At 50.1% G+C, this 24,314-nt stretch overlaps 1 protein-coding gene across 1 annotated transcript in view; it reads right to left on the reverse strand.

The window, feature by feature from the left end:
* Positions 1–24,314, reverse strand: part of BBOF1 (basal body orientation factor 1) — a 159,357-nt gene that overhangs the window by 90,105 nt on the left and 44,938 nt on the right. The window contains exon 3 of the mRNA XM_073638182.1: positions 19,771–19,836. Within this exon, the coding sequence (XP_073494283.1) occupies positions 19,771–19,836 (66 nt within the window). The remainder of the gene's footprint in view (positions 1–19,770; positions 19,837–24,314) is intronic.

Below are 24,314 nucleotides of genomic sequence, written 5' to 3' on the forward strand. Positions count from 1 at the left end.
TGTCTGATCTCGAGGAAGATCCGAAACACATCATCGATCCCGCCAGAGTAATGCAGGTGGCTCCCGTGAGTCTAAATCGTCTCCCTCCCGGAAAGACGTTCGTATCAGTACCTGATCGGGAGAAGATCCTTCACTGGGGTCACTCGTCTAAACTGGCTGGCCACGCCGGTCAGAAAAAGACCCTCCAGCTTATTACCCGGCACTACTGGTGGCCTACCCTGCACAAGGACGTAATAGACTTTGTTTCTGCCTGTGTGTCCTGCGCCCGCAACAAGGTTCCGAGACATCTGCCAGCCGGTCGCCTCCTTCCGCTTTCTGTACCTGCTGCCCCCTGGCAGCATATAGCAATGGATTTTATAACTGACCTCCCAGTCTCTGCCGATTGTACGGTCATTTGGGTGGTCGCTGACCGCTTCTCCAAGATGGCTCATTTCGTTCCCCTGCCAGGCCTCCCGTCTGCACCCGAGCTAGCTAAAGACTTTATTCGTCACATCTTTCGTCTTCATGGCCTGCCCCTCCACATCGTGTCGGATCGTGGGGTACAGTTAACCTCACGCTTCTGGAGAGCCACTTGTAAACTGCTAGACGTCACCCTGGACTTCTCTTCCGCTTACCACCCACAGTCCAATGGTCAAGTGGAGCGGATCAATCAGAACCTGACCAGTTACCTCCGGCACTTCGTTAATGCTCATCATTCAGACTGGGTGGATCTCCTACCATGGGCCGAGTTCTCTTATAACAATCACGAGAGCGAATCCTCCTCCAAATCCCCGTTTTTTGTAGTCTTCGGTCAGCATCCTCGGATTCCTTTTCCTGTCTCCACCCCTGTGGACAACCCGGCTGCGGAATCTCTCGTTAGCAAATTTTCCTCCATTTGGGAGAGTACCCGATCCGCACTCCTTCAGTCGTCCGAACGGATGAAAAGACACGCTGACAAAAAACGCCTGGATCCTCCACAATTTCGTCCTGGAGATAAAGTCTGGCTCTCATCTAAATATGTCCGACTCAAGATACCTTCTTACAAGTTAGGGCCTCGGTTCATCGGCCCCCTGGAGGTCATCAGTCAGATCAACCCGGTGGCCTATAAATTGACACTCCCGGCCAACTTACGGATCCCTAACTCCTTCCATGTATCTCTCCTCAAACCTGTGGTACTTAACTCTTTTTCCAAGTCTACAGGTACGCCTCCTGCTCCGGTTTCTGCTGAGGACGAGTTTGAGGTAGAGAACATTCTTGCCACCAAAAGGGTAAGAGGAAAGACCTTTTTTCTAGTAGATTGGAAGGGGTTTGGTCCTGAGGAGAGAACGTGGGAGCCCCGGGAGAACATCCATGCCCCTCTTATCCTTGCTAAATTTCTGTCTGGCCTAAAAAAGGGGGGGCCTAAAGGGGGGGGTACTGTAGCGCCGGCATCCCTGCCCTCTGCTAGGCAGGGACGCTGTTCCCCTCACCTCTCTGCTCCGTGCCCGGAGTCCTCCTCCCGCTCTGCTGTCAGCGCGCGCTCCTTCCCGGCCATTGTGCTTAGGGCGCGCGCGCGCGCTCTCCCTCCCTCTTAAAGGGGCCGCGCGCGCCGTCCTAAGGAGTCCCCGGCCAATGGCCGGAGGACTTCACCATATATAAGGCACCTCCTCCAAAATGGAGGTGCCCGAGCAATGTTGTTGCACTGTTCACTACTCTGCTTCAGCCCTCAGGTCCCGTTGCCAGTTACCTGCCAGATACCTGCCAGATTCCTGCCAGCTTGCTGTCTTATTCCTGCCTGATATTCTGCTACCTGCCTGCTAGCCTGAGGTCCAACGGTCTGCCTTACAACTCCTGTCAGTCTGTCTAAGGACCAGCTTGCCCGCTCACCTGGGAGCGCACATCAGCTACCTGCCTGCTTGCCTGAGGTCCGACGGTCTGCCTTCCAACTCCTGTCAGTCTGTCTATGGACCAGCTTGCCCGCTCACCTGGGAGCGCACATCTGCTACCTGCCTGCTAGCCTACCTGGAGGCTCCGCCGTCACGTGCTGTGACCACCTGCCTGTCCAGTGACTCCTGCCCGCTCACCTGGGAGCGCTCATCTGCTGCCTGTCTGCTAGCCTACCTGGAGGCTCTGCCGTCACGTGCTGTGACCACCCGCCTGTCCAGAGACTTCTGCCCGCTCACCTGGGATCGCTCATCTGCCGCCTGTCTGTTGGTCTTCCTGGAGGCTCCGCCGTCACATGCTGTGACCACCCGTTTATCCAGAGACTCTCGCCTGCTCTCCTGGGAGCTCACGTCTACCATCAGCCGCCACAGGTCGTACCAACCCTTTACCCAGAGACTGCCCCGGTCATTTGCCGTGACCATCTGCCCGTTCATCCAGAGACTGCCCCGGTCACTTGCCGTGACCTCCTGCCCGTTCTTCCAGAGACTGTCCCGGTCACCTGCTGTGACTGCCTGCCTGGTCGCCACCCGCTCCCTTACAAGGACCGCCCCCTTGTATAGTAGCTCAGAGATACCGCCTCCCAGACCCGTTACAAATACACACAGCAACACAGACACAGCAACCCCACAAGAACTAAGGACCGCACACCATACACACAGCAACCCCACAAGAACTAAGGACAGCACACCACACACACACAGCAACCCCACAAGAACTATGGACAGCACACCACACACACACAGCAACCCCACAAGAACTAAGGACAGCACACCACACAGACACAGCAACACAGACACAACAACCCCACAAGAACTAAGGACAGCACACCATACAGACACAGCAACACAGACACAGCAACCCCACAAGAACTAAGGACAGCACACGACACAGCAACAAAGACACAGCATTCCCACAAGAACTAAGGACAGCACACCACACACACACACAGCAACCCCACAAGAACTAAGGACAGCACACCACACACACAGCAACCCCACAAGAACTAAGGACAGCACACAACACAGACACAGCAACCCTTCAAGAACTAAGGACGGCACACCATACACACAGCAACACAGAGACAGCAACCCCACAAGAACTAAGGACAGCACACCACACACACAAAGCAACCCCACAAGAACTAAGGACAGAACACCACACACACAGCAACACAGACACAGTATCCCCACAAGAACAAAGGACCGCACACCATACACACAGCAACAGAGACACAGCATCCCCACAAGAACTAAGGACAGCACAAAACACAGACACAGCAACACAGACACAGTTTTCCCACGAGAACTAAGGACAGCACACTACACAGACACAGCAACACAGACACAGCAACCCCACAAGAACTAAGGACAGCACAGCAACAGAGACACAGCATCCCCATAAGAACTAAGGACACCACACCATACACACAGCAACACAGACACAGCAACCCCACAAGAACTAAGGACAGCACACCATACACACAGCAACACAGACACAGCAACCCCACAAGAAATAAGGACAGCACACCACACAGACACAGCAACACAGACACAGCAACCCCACAAGAACTAAGGACAGCACACCACACAGACACAGCAACACAGACACAGCAACCCCACAAGAACTAAGGACAGCACACCACACAGACAAAGCAACACAGACACAGCAACCCCACAAGAACTAAGGACAGCACACCACACAGACACAGCAACACAGACACCGCAACCCCACAAGAACTAAGGACAGCACACCACACAGACACAGCAACACAGACACAGCAACCCCACAAGAACTAAGGACAGCACACCACAGAGATGCAGCAACACAGACACAGCAACCCCACAAGAACTAAGGACAGCACACCACACAGACACAGCAACACAGACACAGCATCCCCACAAGAACTAAGGACAGCACACAGACACAGCAACACAGACACAGCAACCCCACATGAACTAAGGACAGCACACAGACACAGCAACACAGACACAGCAACCTCACAAGAACTAAGGACAGCACACCACACAGACACAGCAACCACACAAGAACTAAGGACAGCACACCACACAGACACAGCAACACAGACACAGTATCCCCAGAAGAACTAAGGACAGCACACCACACAGACACAGCAACAGACACAGCAAACCCACAAGAACTAAGGACAGCACACCACACAGACACAGCAACACAGACACAGCAACCCCACAAGAACTAAGGACAGCACACCACACAGATACAGCAACACAGACACAGCAACCCCACAAGAACTAAGGACAGCACACCACACAGACACAGCAACACAGACACAGCAACCTCACAAGAACTAAGGACAGCACACCACACAGACAAAGCAACACAGACACAGCAACCCCACAAGAACTAAGGAGAGCACGCCACACAGACACAGCAACACAGACACAGCAACCCCACAAGAACTAAGGACAGCACACCACATAGACCCAGCAACACAGACACAGCAACCCCACAAGAACTAAGGACAGCACACCACACAGACACAGCAACCTCACAAGAACTAAGGACAGCACACCACACAGACACAGCAACACAGACACAGCAACCCCACAAGAACTAAGGACAGTACACCACACACACAGCAACACAGACACAGCAACCCCACAAGAACTAAGGACAGCACACCACACAGACACAGCAACCACATAAGAACTAAGCACAGCACATCACACAGACACAGCAACACAGCAACCCCACAAGAACTAAGGACAGCACACCACACACACAGCAACCCCACAAGAACTAAGGACAGCACACAACACAGACACAGCAACCCTTCAAGAACTAAGGACGGCACACCATACACACAGCAACACAGAGACAGCAACCCCACAACAACTAAGGACAGCACACCACACACACAAAGCAACCCCACAAGAACTAAGGACAGAACACCACACACACAGCAACACAGACACAGTATCCCCACAAGAACAAAGGACCGCACACCATACACACAGCAACAGAGACACAGCATCCCCACAAGAACTAAAGACAGCACACCACACAGACACAGCAACACAGACACAGTTTTCCCACGAGAACTAAGGACAGCACACTACACAGACACAGCAACACAGACACAGCAACCCCACAAGAACTAAGGACAGCACACCACACAGCAACAGAGACACAGCATCCCCATAAGAACTAAGGACACCACACCATACACACAGCAACACAGACACAGCAACCCCACAAGAAATAAGGACAGCACACCACACAGACACAGCAACACAGACACAGCAACCCCACAAGAACTAAGGACAGCACACCACACAGACACAGCAACACAGACACAGCAACCCCACAAGAACTAAGGACAGCACACCACACAGACAAAGCAACACAGACACAGCAACCCCACAAGAACTAAGGACAGCACACCACAGAGATGCAGCAACACAGACACAGCAACCCCACAAGAACTAAGGACAGCACACCACACAGACACAGCAACACAGACACAGCATCCCCACAAGAACTAAGGACAGCACACAGACACAGCAACACAGACACAGCAACCCCACATGAACTAAGGACAGCACACAGACACAGCAACACAGACACAGCAACCCCACAAGAACTAAGGACAGCACACCACACAGACACAGCAACCACACAAGAACTAAGGACAGCACACCACACAGACACAGCAACAGAGACACAGCATCCCCAGAAGAACTAAGGACAGCACACCACACAGACACAGCAACAGACACAGCAAACCCACAAGAACTAAGGACAGCACACCACACAGACACAGCAACACAGACACAGCAGCCCCACAAGAACTAAGGACAGCACACCACACAGACACAGCAACACAGACACAGCAACCCCACAAGAACTAAGGACAGCACACCACACAGACACAGCAACACATCCCACAAGAACTAAGGACAGCACACCACACACACAGCAACACAGACACAGCAACCCCACAAGAACTAAGGACAGCACACCACACAGACACAGCAACACAGACACAGCAACCCCACAAGAACTAAGGACAGCACACCACACAGACACAGCAACACAGACACAGCAACCTCACAAGAACTAAGGACAGCACACCACACAGACAAAGCAACACAGACACAGCAACCCCACAAGAACTAAGGAGAGCACGCCACACAGACACAGCAACACAGACACAGCAACCCCACAAGAACTAAGGACAGCACACCACACAGACCCAGCAACACAGACACAGCAACCCCACAAGAACTAAGGACAGCACACCACACAGACACAGCAACACAGACACAGCAACCTCACAAGAACTAAGGACAGCACACCACACACACACAGCAACACAGACACAGCAACCCCACAAGAACTAAGGACAGCACACCACACACACAGCAACACAGACACAGCAACCCCACAAGAACTAAGGACAGCACACCACACAGACACAGCAACACAGACACAGCAACCACATAAGAACTAAGCACAGCACATCACACAGACACAGCAACACAGCAACCCCACAAGAACTAAGGACAGCACACCACACAGACACAGCAACAGACACAGCCACCCCACAAGAACTAAGGACAGCACACCACACAGACACAGCAACACAGACACAGCAACCCCACAAGAACTAAGGACAGCACACCACACAGACACAGCAACACAGACACAGCAACCCCACAAGAACTAAGGACAGCACACCACACAGACACAGCAACACAGACACAGCAACCCCACAAGAACTAAGGACAGCACACCACGCAGACACAGCAACACAGACACAGCAACCCCACAAGAACTAAGGACAGCACACCACACACACACACAGCAACCCCACAAGAACTAAGGACAGCACACCACACACACAGCAACCCCACAAGAACTAAGGACAGCACACAACACAGACACAGCAACCCTTCAAGAACTAAGGACGGCACACCACACACACAAAGCAACCCCACAAGAACTAAGGACAGAACACCACACACACAGCAACACAGACACAGTATCCCCACAAGAACAAAGGACCGCACACCATACACACAGCAACAGAGACACAGCATCCCCACAAGAACTAAAGACAGCACACCACACAGACACAGCAACACAGACACAGTTTTCCCACGAGAACTAAGGACAGCACACTACACAGACACAGCAACACAGACACAGCAACCCCACAAGAACTAAGGACAGCACACCACACAGCAACAGAGACACAGCATCCCCATAAGAACTAAGGACACCACACTATACACACAGCAACACAGACACAGCAACCCCACAAGAACTAAGGACAGCACACCATACACACAGCAACACAGACACAGCAACCCCACAAGAAATAAGGACAGCACACCACACAGACACAGCAACACAGACACAGCAACCCCACAAGAACTAAGGACAGCACACCACACAGACACAGCAACACAGACACAGCAACCCCACAAGAACTAAGGACAGCACACCACGCAGACACAGCAACACAGACACAGCAACCCCACAAGAACTAAGGACAGCACACCACACACACAGCAACCCCACAAGAACTAAGGACAGCACACCACACACACAGCAACCCCACAAGAACTAAGGACAGCACACAACACAGACACAGCAACCCTTCAAGAACTAAGGACGGCACACCATACACACAGCAACACAGAGACAGCAACCCCACAAGAACTAAGGACAGCACACCACACACACAAAGCAACCCCACAAGAACTAAGGACAGAACACCACACACACAGCAACACAGACACAGTATCCCCACAAGAACAAAGGACCGCACACCATACACACAGCAACAGAGACACAGCATTCCCACAAGAACTAAAGACAGCACACCACACAGACACAGCAACACAGACACAGTTTTCCCACGAGAACTAAGGACAGCACACTACACAGACACAGCAACACAGACACAGCAACCCCACAAGAACTAAGGACAGCACACCACACAGCAACAGAGACACAGCATCCCCATAAGAACTAAGGACACCACACCATACACACAGCAACACAGACACAGCAACCCCACAAGAACTAAGGACAGCACACCATACACACAGCAATACAGACACAGCAACCCCACAAGAAATAAGGACAGCACACCACACAGACACAGCAACCCCACAAGAACTAAGGACAGCACACCACACAGACACAGCAACCCCACAAGAACTAAGGACAGCACACCACACAGACAAAGCAACACAGACACAGCAACCCCACAAGAACTAAGGACAGCACACCACACAGACACAGCAACACAGACACCGCAACCCCACAAGAACTAAGGACAGCACACCACACAGACACAGCAACACAGACACAGCAACCCCACAAGAACTAAGGACAGCACACCACAGAGATGCAGCAACACAGACACAGCAACCCCACAAGAACTAAGGACAGCACACCACACAGACACAGCAACACAGACACAGCATCCCCACAAGAACTAAGGACAGCACACAGACACAGCAACACAGACACAGCAACCCCACATGAACTAAGGACAGCACACAGACACAGCAACACAGACACAGCAACCCCACAAGAACTGAGGACAGCACACCACACAGACACAGCAACCACACAAGAACTAAGGACAGCACACCACACAGACACAGCAACACAGACACAGCATCCCCAGAAGAACTAAGGACAGCACACCAAACAGACACAGCAACAGACACAGCAAACCCACAAGAACTAAGGACACCACACCACACAGACACAGCAACACAGACACAGCAGCCCCACAAGAACTAAGGACAGCACACCACACAGACACAGCAACACAGACACAGCAACCCCACAAGAACTAAGGACAGCACACCACACAGACACAGCAACACAGACACAGCATCCCCACAAGAACTAAGGACAGCACACCACACACACAGCAACACAGACACAGCAACCCCACAAGAACTAAGGACAGCACACCACACAGACACAGCAACACAGACACAGCAACCCCACAAGAACTAAGGACAGCACACCACACAGACACAGCAACACAGACACAGCAACCTCACAAGAACTAAGGACAGCACACCACACAGACAAAGCAACACAGACACAGCAACCCCACAAGAACTAAGGAGAGCACGCCACACAGACACAGCAACCCAGACACAGCAACCCCACAAGAACTAAGGACAGCACACCACACAGACCCAGCAACACAGACACAGCAACCCCACAAGAACTAAGGACAGCACACCACACAGACACAGCAACACAGACACAGCAACCTCACAAGAACTAAGGACAGCACACCACACAGACACAGCAACACAGACACAGCAACCCCACAAGAACTAAGGACAGCACACCACACACACAACAACACAAACACAGCAACCCCACAAGAACTAAGGACAGCACACCACACAGACACAGCAACACAGACAGAGCAACCACATAAGAACTAAGCACAGCACATCACACAGACACAGCAACACAGCAACCCCACAAGAACTAAGGACAGCACACCACACAGACACAGCAACAGACACAGCCACCCCACAAGAACTAAGGACAGCACACCACACAGACACAGCAACACAGAGACAGCAACCCCACAAGAACTAAGGACAGCACACCACACAGACACAGCAAAACAGACACAGCAATCCCACAAGAACTAAGGACAGCACACCACACAGACACAGCAACACAGACACAGCAACACCACAAGAACTAAGGACAGCAGACCACACAGACACAGCAACACAGACACAGCAACCCCACAAGAACTAAGGACAGCACACCACACAGACACAGCAACACAGACACAGCAACCCCACAAGAACTAAGGACAGCACACCACGCAGACACAGCAACACAGACACAGCAACCCCACAAGAACTAAGGGCAGCACACCACACACACACACAGCAACCCCACAAGAACTAAGGACAGCACACCACACACACAGCAACCCCACAAGAACTAAGGACAGCACACAACACAGACACAGCAACCCTTCAAGAACTAAGGACGGCACACCAAACACACAGCAACACAGAGACAGCAACCCCACAAGAACTAAGGACAGCACACCACACACACAAAGCAACCCCACAAGAACTAAGGACAGAACACCACACACACAGCAGCACAGACACAGTATCCCCACAAGAACAAAGGACCGCACACCATACACACAGCAACAGAGACACAGCATCCCCACAAGAACTAAGGACAGCACACCACACAGACACAGCAACACAGACACAGTTTTCCCACGAGAACTAAGGACAGCACACTACACAGACACAGCAACACAGACACAGCAACCCCACAAGAACTAAGGACAGCACACCACACAGCAACAGAGACACAGCATCCCCATAAGAACTAAGGACACCACACCATACACACAGCAACACAGACACAGCAACCCCACAAGAACTAAGGACAGCACACCATACACACAGCAACACAGACACAGCAACCCCACAAGAAATAAGGACAGCACACCACACAGACACAGCAACACAGACACAGCAACCCCACAAGAACTAAGGACAGCACACCACACAGACACAGCAACACAGACACAGCAACCCCACAAGAACTAAGGACAGCACACCACACACACACACAGCAACACAGACACAGTATCCCCACAAGAACTAAGGACAGCACACCACACAGATGCAGCAACAGACACAGCAGCCCCACAAGAACTAAGGACAGCACACCACACAGACACAGCAACACAGACACAGCAACCCCACAAGAAATAAGGACAGCACACCACACAGACACAGCAACACAGACACAGCATCCCCACAAGAACTAAGGACAGCACACAGACACAGCAACACAGACACAGCAACCCCACAAGAACTAAGGACAGCACACAGACACAGCAACACAGACACAGCAACCCCACAAGAACTAAGGACAGCACACCACACAGACACAGCAACCACACAAGAACTAAGGACAGCACACCACACAGACACAGCAACACAGACACAGCATCCCCACAAGAACTAAGGACAGCACACCACACAGACACAGCAACAGACACAGCAACCCCACAAGAACTAAGGACAGCACACCACACAGACACAGCAACACAGACACAGCAACCCCACAAGAACTAAGGACAGCACACCACAGACACAGCAACACAGACACAGCAACCCCACAAGAACTAAGGACAGCACACCACACAGACACAGCAACACAGACACAGCAACCCCACAAGAACTATGGACAGCACACCACACAGACAAAGCAACACAGACACAGCAACCCCACAAGAACTAAGGACAGCACACCACACAGACACAGCAACACAGACACCGCAACCCCACAAGAACTAAGGACAGCACACCACACAGACACAGCAACACAGACACAGCAACCCCACAAGAACTAAGGACAGCACACCACAGAGATGCAGCAACACAGACACAGCAACCCCACAAGAACTAAGGACAGCACACCACACAGACACAGCAACACAGACACAGCATCCCCACAAGAACTAAGGACAGCACACAGACACAGCAACACAGACACAGCAACCCCACATGAACTAAGGACAGCACACAGACACAGCAACCCCACAAGAACTAAGGACAGCACACCACACAGACACAGCAACCACACAAGAACTAAGGACAGCACACCACACAGACACAGCAACACAGACACAGCATCCCCAGAAGAACTAAGGACAGCACACCACACAGACACAGCAACACAGACACAGCAACCCCACAAGAACTAAGGACAGCACACCACACAGACACAGCAACACAGACACAGCATCCCCACAAGAACTAAGGACAGCACACCACACACACAGCAACACAGACACAGCAACCCCACAAGAACTAAGGACAGCACACCACACAGACACAGCAACACAGACACAGCAACCCCACAAGAACTAAGGACAGCACACCACACAGACACAGCAACATAGACACAGCAACCTCACAAGAACTAAGGACAGCACACCACACAGACAAAGCAACACAGACACAGCAACCCCACAAGAACTAAGGAGAGCACGCCACACAGACACAGCAACACAGACACAGCAACCCCACAAGAACTAAGGACAGCACACCACACAAACCCAGCAACACAGACACAGCAACCCCACAAGAACTAAGGACAGCACACCACACAGACACAGCAACACAGACACAGCAACCCCACAAGAACTAAGGACAGCACACCACACAGACACAGCAACACAGACACAGCAACCCCACAAGAACTAAGGACAGCACACCACACAGACAAAGCAACACAGACACAGCAACCCCACAAGAACTAAGGTCAGTACACCACACAGACACAGCAACACAGACACCGCAACCCCACAAGAACTAAGGACAGCACACCACACAGACACAGCAACACAGACACAGCAACCCCACAAGAACTAAGGACAGCACACCACAGAGATGCAGCAACACAAACACAGCAACCCCACAAGAACTAAGGACAGCACACCACACAGACACAGCAACACAGACACAGCATCCCCACAAGAACTAAGGACAGCACACAGACACAGCAACACAGACACAGCAACCCCACAAGAACTAAGGACAGCACACAGACACAGCAACACAGACACAGCAACCCCACAAGAACTAAGGACAGCACACCACACAGACACAGCAACCACACAAGAACTAAGGACAGCACACCACACAGACACAGCAACACAGACACAGCATCCCCACAAGAACTAAGGACAGCACACCACACAGACACAGCAACAGACACAGCAACCCCACAAGAACTAAGGACAGCACACCACACAGACACAGCAACACAGACACAGCAACCCCACAAGAACTAAGGACAGCACACCACAGACACAGCAACACAGACACAGCATCCCCACAAGAACTAAGGACAGCACACCACACACACAGCAACACAGACACAGCAACCCCACAAGAACTAAGGACAGCACACCACACAGACCCAGCAACACAGACACAGCAACCCCACAAGAACTAAGGACAGCACACCACACAGACACAGCAACACAGACACAGCAACCTCACAAGAACTAAGGACAGCACACCACACAGACACAGCAACACAGACACAGCAACCCCACAAGAACTAAGGACAGCACACCACACACACAGCAACACAGACACAGCAACCCCACAAGAACTAAGGACAGCACACCACACAGACACAGCAACACAGACACAGCAACCACATAAGAACTAAGGACAGCACATCACACAGACACAGCAACACAGCAACCCCACAACAACTAAGGACAGCACACCACACAGGCACAGCAACAGACACAGCCACCCCACAAGAACTAAGGACAGCACACCACACAGACACAGCAACACAGACACAGCAACCCCACAAGAACAAAGGACAGCACGCCACACAGACACAGCAACCACACAAGAACTAAGGACAGCACACCACACAGACACAGCAACACAGACACAGCGTCCCCACAAGAACTAAGGACAGCACACCACACAGACACAGCAACAGACACAGCAACCCCACAAGAACTAAGGACAGCACACCACACAGACACAGCAACACAGACACAGCAGCCCCACAAGAACTAAGGACAGCACACCACACAGACACAGCAACACAGAGACAGCAACCGCACAAGAACTAAGGACAGCACACCACACAGACACAGCAACACAGACACAGCATCCCCACAAGAACTAAGGACAGCACACCACACAGACACAGCAACACAGACACAGCAACACCACAAGAACTAAGGACAGCACACCACGCAGACACAGCAACACAGACACAGCAACCCCACAAGAACTAAGGACAGCACACCACATACACACACAGCAACACAGACAGAGTATCCCCACAAGAACTAAGGACCGCACACAATACACACAGCAACACAGACACAGCAACACAGACACAGCAACCCCACAAGGACTAAGGACAACACACCACACAGACACAGCAGCACAGACACAGTATCCCCACAAGAACTAAGGACAGCACACCACACAGACACAGCAACACAGACACAGCAACCCCACAAGAACTAAGGACAACACACCACACAGACACAGCAACCCCACAAGAACTAAGGACAGCACACCACACAGACACAGCAACACAGACACAGCAACCCCACAAGAACTAAGGACAGCACACCACACAGACACAGAAACACAGACACAGAACCCCACAAGAACTAAGGACAGCACACCACGCAGACACAGCAACACAGCCACAGCAACCCCACAAGAACTAAGGACAGCACACCACACACACACACACAGCAACACAGACACAGTATCCCCACAAGAACTACGGACCGCACACAATACACACAGCAACACAGACACAGCAACATAGACACAGCAACCCCACAAGAACTAAGTACCGCACACCATACACACAGCAACCCCACAATAACTAAGGACAGCACACCACACACACACAGCAACCCCACAAGAACTAAGGACAGCACACCACACAGACACAGCAACACAGACACAGCAACCCCACAAGAACTAAGGACAGCACACCATACACACACAGCAACACAGACACAGCAACCCCACAAGAACTAAGGACAGCACACGACACAGCAACAGAGACACAGCATTCCCACAAGAACTAAGGACAGCACACCACACACACACACAGCAACCCCACAAGAACTAAGGACAGCACACCACACACACACAGCAACCCCACAAGAACTAAGGACAGCACACCACACAGACACAGCAACACAGACACAGCAACCCCACAAGAACTAAGGACGGCACACCATACACACAGCAACACAGACACAGCAACCCCACAAGAACTAATGACAGCACACCACACACACACAGCAACCCCACAAGAACTAAGGACAGAACACCACACACACAGCAACACAGACACAGTATCCCCACAAGAACTAAGGACCGCACACCATACACACAGCAACAGAGGCACAGCATCCCCACAAGAACTAAGGACAGCACACCACACAGACACAGCAACACAGACACAGCAACCCCACAAGAACTAAGGACCGAACACCATACACACAGCAACACAGACACAGCAACCCCACAAGAACTAAGGACAGCACACCACACAGACACAGCAACACAGACACTGTATCCCCACAAGAACTAGGGACCGAACACCACACACACAGCAACACAGACACAGCAACCCCACAAGAATTAAGGACAGCACACCACACAGACACAGCAACATAGACACAGTATCCCCACAAGAACTAAGGACCGAACACCATACACACAGCAACAGACACAGCAACCCCACAAGAACTAAGGACAGCACACCACGCAGACACAGCAACACAGACACAGCAACCCCACAAGAACTAAGGACAGCACACCACACAGCAACAGAGACACAGCTTCCCCACAAGAACTAAGGACAGCACACCACACACACACAGCAACAGACACAGCAATCCCACAAGAACTAAGGACAGCACACCACACAGACGCAGCAACAGACACAGCAACCCCTCAAGAACTTAGTAATGCAAACCACACAGACAGCAATACACAGTCAGAGCAGCTCCACAAGAACTAAGGACAGCACACCACACAGATGCAGCAACAGACACAGCAGCCCCACAAGAACTAAGGACAGCACACCACACAGACACAGCAACACAGACACAGCAACCCCACAAGAACTAAGGACAGCACACCACACACACACACAGCAACACAGACACAGTATCCCCACAAGAACTAAGGACAGCACACCACACAGATGCAGCAACAGACACAGCAGCCCCACAAGAACTAAGGACAGCACACCACACAGACACAGCAACACAGACACAGCAACCCCACAAGAACTAAGGACAGCACACCATACACACAGCAACACAGACACAGCAACCCCACAAGAAATAAGGACAGCACACCACACAGACACAGCAACACAGACACAGCATCCCCACAAGAACTAAGGACAGCACACAGACACAGCAACACAGACACAGCAACCCCACAAGAACTAAGGACAGCACACAGACACAGCAACACAGACACAGCAACCCCACAAGAACTAAGGACAGCACACCACACAGACACAGCAACCACACAAGAACTAAGGACAGCACACCACACAGACACAGCAACACAGACACAGCATCCCCACAAGAACTAAGGACAGCACACCACACAGACACAGCAACAGACACAGCAACCCCACAAGAACTAAGGACAGCACACCACACAGACACAGCAACACAGACACAGCAACCCCACAAGAACTAAGGACAGCACACCACAGACACAGCAACACAGACACAGCATCCCCACAAGAACTAAGGACAGCACACCACACACACAGCAACACAGACACAGCAACCACACAAGAACTAAGGACAGCACACCACACAGACCCAGCAACACAGACACAGCAACCCCACAAGAACTAAGGACAGCACACCACACAGACACAGCAACACAGACACAGCAACCTCACAAGAACTAAGGACAGCACACCACACAGACACAGCAACACAGACACAGCAATCCCACAAGAACTAAGGACAGCACACCACACACACAGCAACACAGACACAGCAACCCCACAAGAACTAAGGACAGCACACCACACAGACACAGCAACACAGACACAGCAACCACATAAGAACTAAGGACAGCACATCACACAGACACAGCAACACAGCAACCCCACAACAACTAAGGACAGCACACCACACAGGCACAGCAACAGACACAGCCACCCCACAAGAACTAAGGACAGCACACCACACAGACACAGCAACACAGACACAGCAACCCCACAAGAACAAAGGACAGCACGCCACACAGACACAGCAACCACACAAGAACTAAGGACAGCACACCACACAGACACAGCAACACAGACACAGCATCCCCACAAGAACTAAGGACAGCACACCACACAGACACAGCAACAGACACAGCAACCCCACAAGAACTAAGGACAGCACACCACACAGACACAGCAACACAGACACAGCAGCCCCACAAGAACTAAGGACAGCACACCACACAGACACAGCAACACAGAGACAGCAACCGCACAAGAACTAAGGACAGCACACCACACAGACACAGCAACACAGACACAGCATCCCCACAAGAACTAAGGACAGCACACCACACAGACACAGCAACACAGACACAGCAACACCACAAGAACTAAGGACAGCACACCACGCAGACACAGCAACACAGACACAGCAACCCCACAAGAACTAAGGACAGCACACCACACACACACACACAGCAACACAGACAGAGTATCCCCACAAGAACTAAGGACCGCACACAATACACACAGCAACACAGACACAGCAACACAGACACAGCAACCCCACAAGAACTAAGGACAACACACCACACAGACACAGCAGCACAGACACAGTATCCCCACAAGAACTAAGGACAGCACACCACACAGACACAGCAACACAGACACAGCAACCCCACAAGAACTAAGGACAACACACCACACAGACACAGCAACCCCACAAGAACTAAGGACAGCACACCACACAGACACAGCAACACAGACACAGCAACCCCACAAGAACTAAGGACAGCACACCACACAGACACAGAAACACAGACACAGAACCCCACAAGAACTAAGGACAGCACACCACGCAGACACAGCAACACAGCCACAGCAACCCCACAAGAACTAAGGACAGCACACCACACACACACACACAGCAACACAGACACAGTATCCCCACAAGAACTACGGACCGCACACAATACACACAGCAACACAGACACAGCAACATAGACACAGCAACCCCACAAGAACTAAGTACCGCACACCATACACACAGCAACCCCACAATAACTAAGGACAGCACACCACACACACACAGCAACCCCACAAGAACTAAGGACAGCACACCACACAGACACAGCAACACAGACACAGCAACCCCACAAGAACTAAGGACAGCACACCATACACACACAGCAACACAGACACAGCAACCCCACAAGAACTAAGGACAGCACACGACACAGCAACAGAGACACAGCATTCCCACAAGAACTAAGGACAGCACACCACACACACACACAGCAACCCCACAAGAACTAAGGACAGCACACCACACACACACAGCAACCCCACAAGAACTAAGGACAGCACACCACACAGACACAGCAACACAGACACAGCAACCCCACAAGAACTAAGGACGGCACACCATACACACAGCAACACAGACACAGCAACCCCACAAGAACTAATGACAGCACACCACACACACACAGCAACCCCACAAGAACTAAGGACAGAACACCACACACACAGCAACACAGACACAGTATCCCCACAAGAACTAAGGACCGCACACCATACACACAGCAACAGAGGCACAGCATCCCCACAAGAACTAAGGACAGCACACCACACAGACACAGCAACACAGACACAGCAACCCCACAAGAACTAAGGACCGAACACCATACACACAGCAACACAGACACAGCAACCCCACAAGAACTAAGGACAGCACACCACACAGACACAGCAACACAGACACTGTATCCCCACAAGAACTAGGGACCGAACACCACACACACAGCAACACAGACACAGCAACCCCACAAGAATTAAGGACAGCACACCACACAGACACAGCAACATAGACACAGTATCCCCACAAGAACTAAGGACCGAACACCATACACACAGCAACAGACACAGCAACCCCACAAGAACTAAGGACAGCACACCACGCAGACACAGCAACACAGACACAGCAACCCCACAAGAACTAAGGACAGCACACCACACAGCAACAGAGACACAGCTTCCCCACAAGAACTAAGGACAGCACACCACACACACACAGCAAAAGACACAGCAATCCCACAAGAACTAAGGACAGCACACCACACAGACGCAGCAACAGACACAGCAACCCCTCAAGAACTTAGTAATGCAAACCACACAGACAGCAATACACAGTCAGAGCAGCTCCACAAGAACTAAGGACAGCACACCACACAGATGCAGCAACAGACACAGCAGCCCCACAAGAACTAAGGACAGCACACCACACAGACACAGCAACACAGACACAGCAACCCCACAAGAACTAAGGACAGCACACCACACACACACACAGCAACACAGACACAGTATCCCCACAAGAACTAAGGACAGCACACCACACAGATGCAGCAACAGACACAGCAGCCCCACAAGAACTAAGGACAGCACACCACACAGACACAGCAACACAGACACAGCAACCCCACAAGAACTAAGGACAGCACACCATACACACAGCAACACAGACACAGCAACACAGACACAGCAGCCCCACAAGAACTAAGGACAGCACACCATGCACACAGCAACACAGACACAGCAACACAGACACAGCAGCCCCACAAGAACTAAAGACAGTTTAGCAAGGCAAAGTGGAGGGCACCACTAAATATACGGGATCAACCTGTAGCATGTCAAAACTGACTATGAACAACAGACAAGAAAAGAAGCAATGCTTCAGGGATCACCATAAAAGATATAAATATTTTATTAATGTAAACAAAACTTAACACCATACATTTAAAAAGTCAGAAACACACAGCTGTCCACAATAGGGCAATGTCTTTCCAAAACCTCAACCCCACCGCATAAAGATAAATATCAAGGCCTCTTCATACCACATATATGCTTAATAACCAATAATCACCACTTAATATACAGACTATATAGGATTCAATAAACCAACAACAACATTCTGCCATAATTACAGTGACTGGAAAATAGCCACCTAATGACACTCACCAGCCTCGCCTGCTCCTCTTCTGCTGACTTCTTCTGTGTTGACAGCTGTTTTTGCAGTTTCTCAATCTTTAGAAGTAATGAAAATGGTTATTGCAGTGATAGTCGGACCCTGGTTACTACTGGACCACTAAACTACACAACTACCACACTGCAAGCAAGAACTCACAATCTACCCAGGAAATGTGTGTGATGAGCTAGAATTCAAAGGCAAGAAGATAAAAAAAAGATCACACTACCTGTCTTCTGCACAGTACTGTACCACCCTACATCTCCTCATCTATCTACCACCTACCCATGCTCTTCACAGTGCTGCACTGTCCAACATCTCCTCCTCATGTATCTACCACCTACCCATGCTCTCCACAGTGCTGCACTGTCCAACATCTCCTCCTCATGTATCTACCACCTACCCATGCTCTCCACAGTGCTGCACTGTCCAACATCTCCTCCTCATGTATCTACCGCCCTACCCGTCCTCTGCACAGTGCTGCACCACCTTATGTCTCCTCATCTCTGTGTACCACCCTACCTGTCAACTCCACAATACTGCACCACCCTACATATCCTCCTCATCTATCTACCACCCAACTTGTTCTCTACACAGTGCTGCACCGGCCTACATCTCCTCATCTATCAACCGCCTACCAGTCCTCTCCACAGTGCTGCAACCTCCTAAATCTCCTCCTCACCTCTGTCTATCACCCTACCCGTGCCCTTCATTCCGATATTGACCTAAGCCTAACATCCTCAATAATCCAAACCTCCCACTCCAGTCTCCAAGACTTATCTTATGCTTCGCCAATTCTCTCGAATGAACTACTGCGGATAATTTGATAAAATTTTCCCAATACCCACAGTTTTAAGCATGGCCTAAAAAAGCTCTTCTTTAGATTGGCCTATTACTTCACCTCACTTGTCTATCTATACCTGTTTTGCCCTTTTAGAGTCTTCTTCAGAAACTCTTCAGATCATCTGCTCACACATCCTCCATGCACTTAATAGCACTCAGTTTCTCTACTTGTACACATACTGGCTAGAGACCGCTTCATGCTGCGTTATAGGAATACACTATTTATTATATACAATACAAGCACTTTTTACCATTTACCTTTTGTGCCTCCCCCATATTTCTAATAGATTGTAGCTTGCGAGCAGCAGGATTCTCACTCCTTTTGCAACTGGTGAACTATGTGTTACTCTGTGATGTCTTTATTGTCTGTACAATATGCTTATTGTAAAGTGCTGCCAAATATGTTGGTGCTAAAGAAATAAAAGTTATTATATTACAGGTGAAAACAGAAGTCATGCTTGTATTGGCCGCAAGTCTGCCTTCCTAGGGTACTAACCACTGCAGCAATTGTCCTCTCGTGACTGTAAATGATGAGAGGAGCGACAGCGGGAGGAGGGTGTAAATGATGAGAGGAGCGACAGCGGGAGGAGGGTGTAAATGATGAGAGGAGCGACAGTGGGAGTAGGGTGTAAATGAGGAGAGGAGCGAAAGCGGGAGGAGGGTGTAAATGACAAGAGCAGTGACAGCGGGCTGATAGTGATGTCAGTAATATTCATATCTAATTGAGCCTGCCCTCCCTGGTTTTGTTGAATACAACTTATTTCTGTTGGATTCCACGTACCTCCTGACATATTCAAGTTAGCAACTAATTAAAACCATATGTACATCCTTTGTGCTGATTGGTCCCATACATGTATAAGAACATGCTCCTGTTGGTGTGATGCCACCCCCAGAACAAGGCAGTACGCCACAACGTGCGTCGGGGCTTGTCACCACATCCAACTGGATGTAATGATCCTTGTTATATACTGCTCTCTGGTCAGGTTTGCTTAGTTCACCAATCCCTGATGTTTTAAACTATTTTTCATCTAATATGTTTTTGATATCATATAAATGAGTATATTTCCATCAGGGTAAATAGATTTGCTATATGTATGATATAAACGCAAACAATTTGATTTACTTCCTGTTATATATTTCATGTGGGATTGTGGCGCCATCTTGTGGTTTAACACTTTTTAACTTTCTTTTAATGCATGATTTTTGTAGTGCTGTAATCAATAAACTTTCTATATGTTTTTTGCTACACATGGTTCATGCGTAAATTTTCTTTGTATGATCATTAGTGATGGGCGAGCACTAAAATGCTCGGGTGCTCGATGCTGGGGTCGAAGCAAATTGGAATACTCGGGTGCTCGACCCGAGCAACGAGCCCAATGTAAGTCTATGGGAAACTCGAGCATTTTTCAGGCGGCTCCCCCCCAGCGGTCTGCAGAGGGCCTAAAAATTGCCCAAATATATGGGAACAGTGCTCAAATTACTTGGGAAGAGCATGGGGAAGACCCCTGGAAGCATCTCTGACTCCCAGGTCACTGCTGTGAACAACGTTGTCAGAGGTATTATACTACGTTTACGGACTCACAATAAAACATACAAAAAGGAAACAAAAATGGATTTTCCTGGGAAATATGTTAAGGAACATCCTTTCCAGGGTAATGACTTGTATATAAGGCAAAATAAATAACCAAAAACAAAAATACTCCTCCACACCTTGGGCTATGTTCACATGTAGCGTTTTTGATGCGTTTTTGCACTTTTGTATTGCTTTCAACCGTGACAAAAGCATTCACCAGGAAATGTCATTTTAACATTTTACAACCTTATCAGGCCATGTGGTGTGTGAGACATCATCAGACACATCCTGTTTCATTTATGGAGGGACTCTGAAAGTCACAAAGCCTATTTTTATAGGGCCATCAGGCGGCCTTTACTATTCTTAAAGGGCCAGCAGTCGGCCCTCGCTATTCTTAGAGAGCCATCAGCCGGCTATGCTTTGTCGTTCTCATTACTAAAGAGTGGGTCTCCTATACTTTTATTGCGTATGCAGTGAGTGGCAGGTCTGCCCAAAATTTGGACGCACCCCAATACCCCTTTGAAAATTTGGACACACCCCAATACCCCTTTGAAAATTTGGACACACCCCAATACCCCTTTGAAAAGACTTAGAGGAGGGCCTCCTGAAAACAATGTTCCCATTATTAGGAAGTGGGTCTCCAATACTGTTTGCCTATGCAGTGAATGCAAGGGCTGCCAAAAATTTGGACCTACTCCAATGCCCCTTGGAAGAGACGTAGAGGGCCTCATGAAAAAATGTTCCCATTATCAGGAAGTGGGTCTCCCATAGTGTTGGCCTATGCAGTGAATGCAAGGGTTGCCAAAAATTTGGAGGCACTCCAATGCCCCTTGGAAGAGACGTGGAGGAGGGCCTCATAAAAAAATGTTCCCATTATTAGGAAGTGGGTCTCCCATAGTGTTGGCCTATGTAGTGAATGCAAGGGCTGCCAAAAATTGGGATGCACTCCAATGCACCTTGGAAAAGACGTGGAGGAGGGCCTCATAAAAAAATGGTCCTATTAGAAAGGAGCGGGTCTCCTATACTTGTAATGCCCATGCACTAAGTGTATGGGCTGACAAACATTTACCCCTGGGGGGTATACATGAACATACTGTATAAAAAAAATTTTTTAAGGGCATCATAAACACCCTTTAAAAAAATTATGTGGGTGTTGAATCACGGACCACGGTCACCCTGGTGATATGGTGGTGGAGGATGAGGATGAGGAGGACAAGAGCAAATAGCCAAAATCAGGAAGCATATACCCATGTGTGGGTGTGAAAAGGTGCATGGGAATAAACCTCCCAAAAAAAGACACTGGATTTGAGTTTATGTTACGCTGCTATCATTCGGTGGTGTTGAGAAGTCTGGCCCAATCCAGCCCTTGTTCATTTTTATAAGAGTCATCCTGTCAGCATTTTCAGTTGACAGGCGGATGCGCTTATCTGATCTAATTCCACCAGCGGCACTAAAAACCTGCTCTGATAAAACAATGGCGGCAGGGCAGGCTAGGACCTTCAAGGCGTAGAGAGACAGTTCATTCCACATGTCCAGCTTAGATACCAAATAATTATAAGGCACAGAGGAATCACGGAAGACGTTGGTACGGTCGGCAAGGTACTGCCTCAGCATCTTCCCAAACTTTGCACTCCTTGTGAGAGTATCCCGCGCCTCAGGCCCTGTGCGATGGGAGGGGCTGAGAAAACTCTCCCAGAATTTTGACAGTGTTCCGCTGCCTTTGCTGGATTGGAGTTGTGTCTCTCTGGCCTGTACTCCTTGGTTGTCCAATGAACTGTGACCTCAGCTGCCAGAGTTTTCAGATGGGAATTTTTTTAATAGTTCCGCAACAAGGGCCTTCTGGTACTGCCCCATTTTTGTAGACCTGTCCACCTCAGGAATAAGAAATATAAAGTTCTCCTTGTAGCGTGGGTCTAGAAGTGTCACCAACCAGTAATGACTGTTACCCAAAATTTTGAGAACATGAGGGTCACAGGAAAGGCAGCGCAACATAAACTCAGCAATGCGTGCCAGACTGCTAACAGGCAAGACATCCGTGTCCTCACCAAGAGGAAGACTGACCATGCTCTCCTCCTCCTCCTCAGGCCATCCACGCTGAACAGACGGTATGACAGTTGTGAA

This window comes from Phyllobates terribilis, unplaced genomic scaffold (assembly GCF_046119375.1).
Source record: "Phyllobates terribilis strain yellow unplaced genomic scaffold, ASM4611937v1 Scaffold_7__3_contigs__length_470593459, whole genome shotgun sequence".
Classification (NCBI taxonomy): Eukaryota; Metazoa; Chordata; class Amphibia; order Anura; family Dendrobatidae; genus Phyllobates; species Phyllobates terribilis.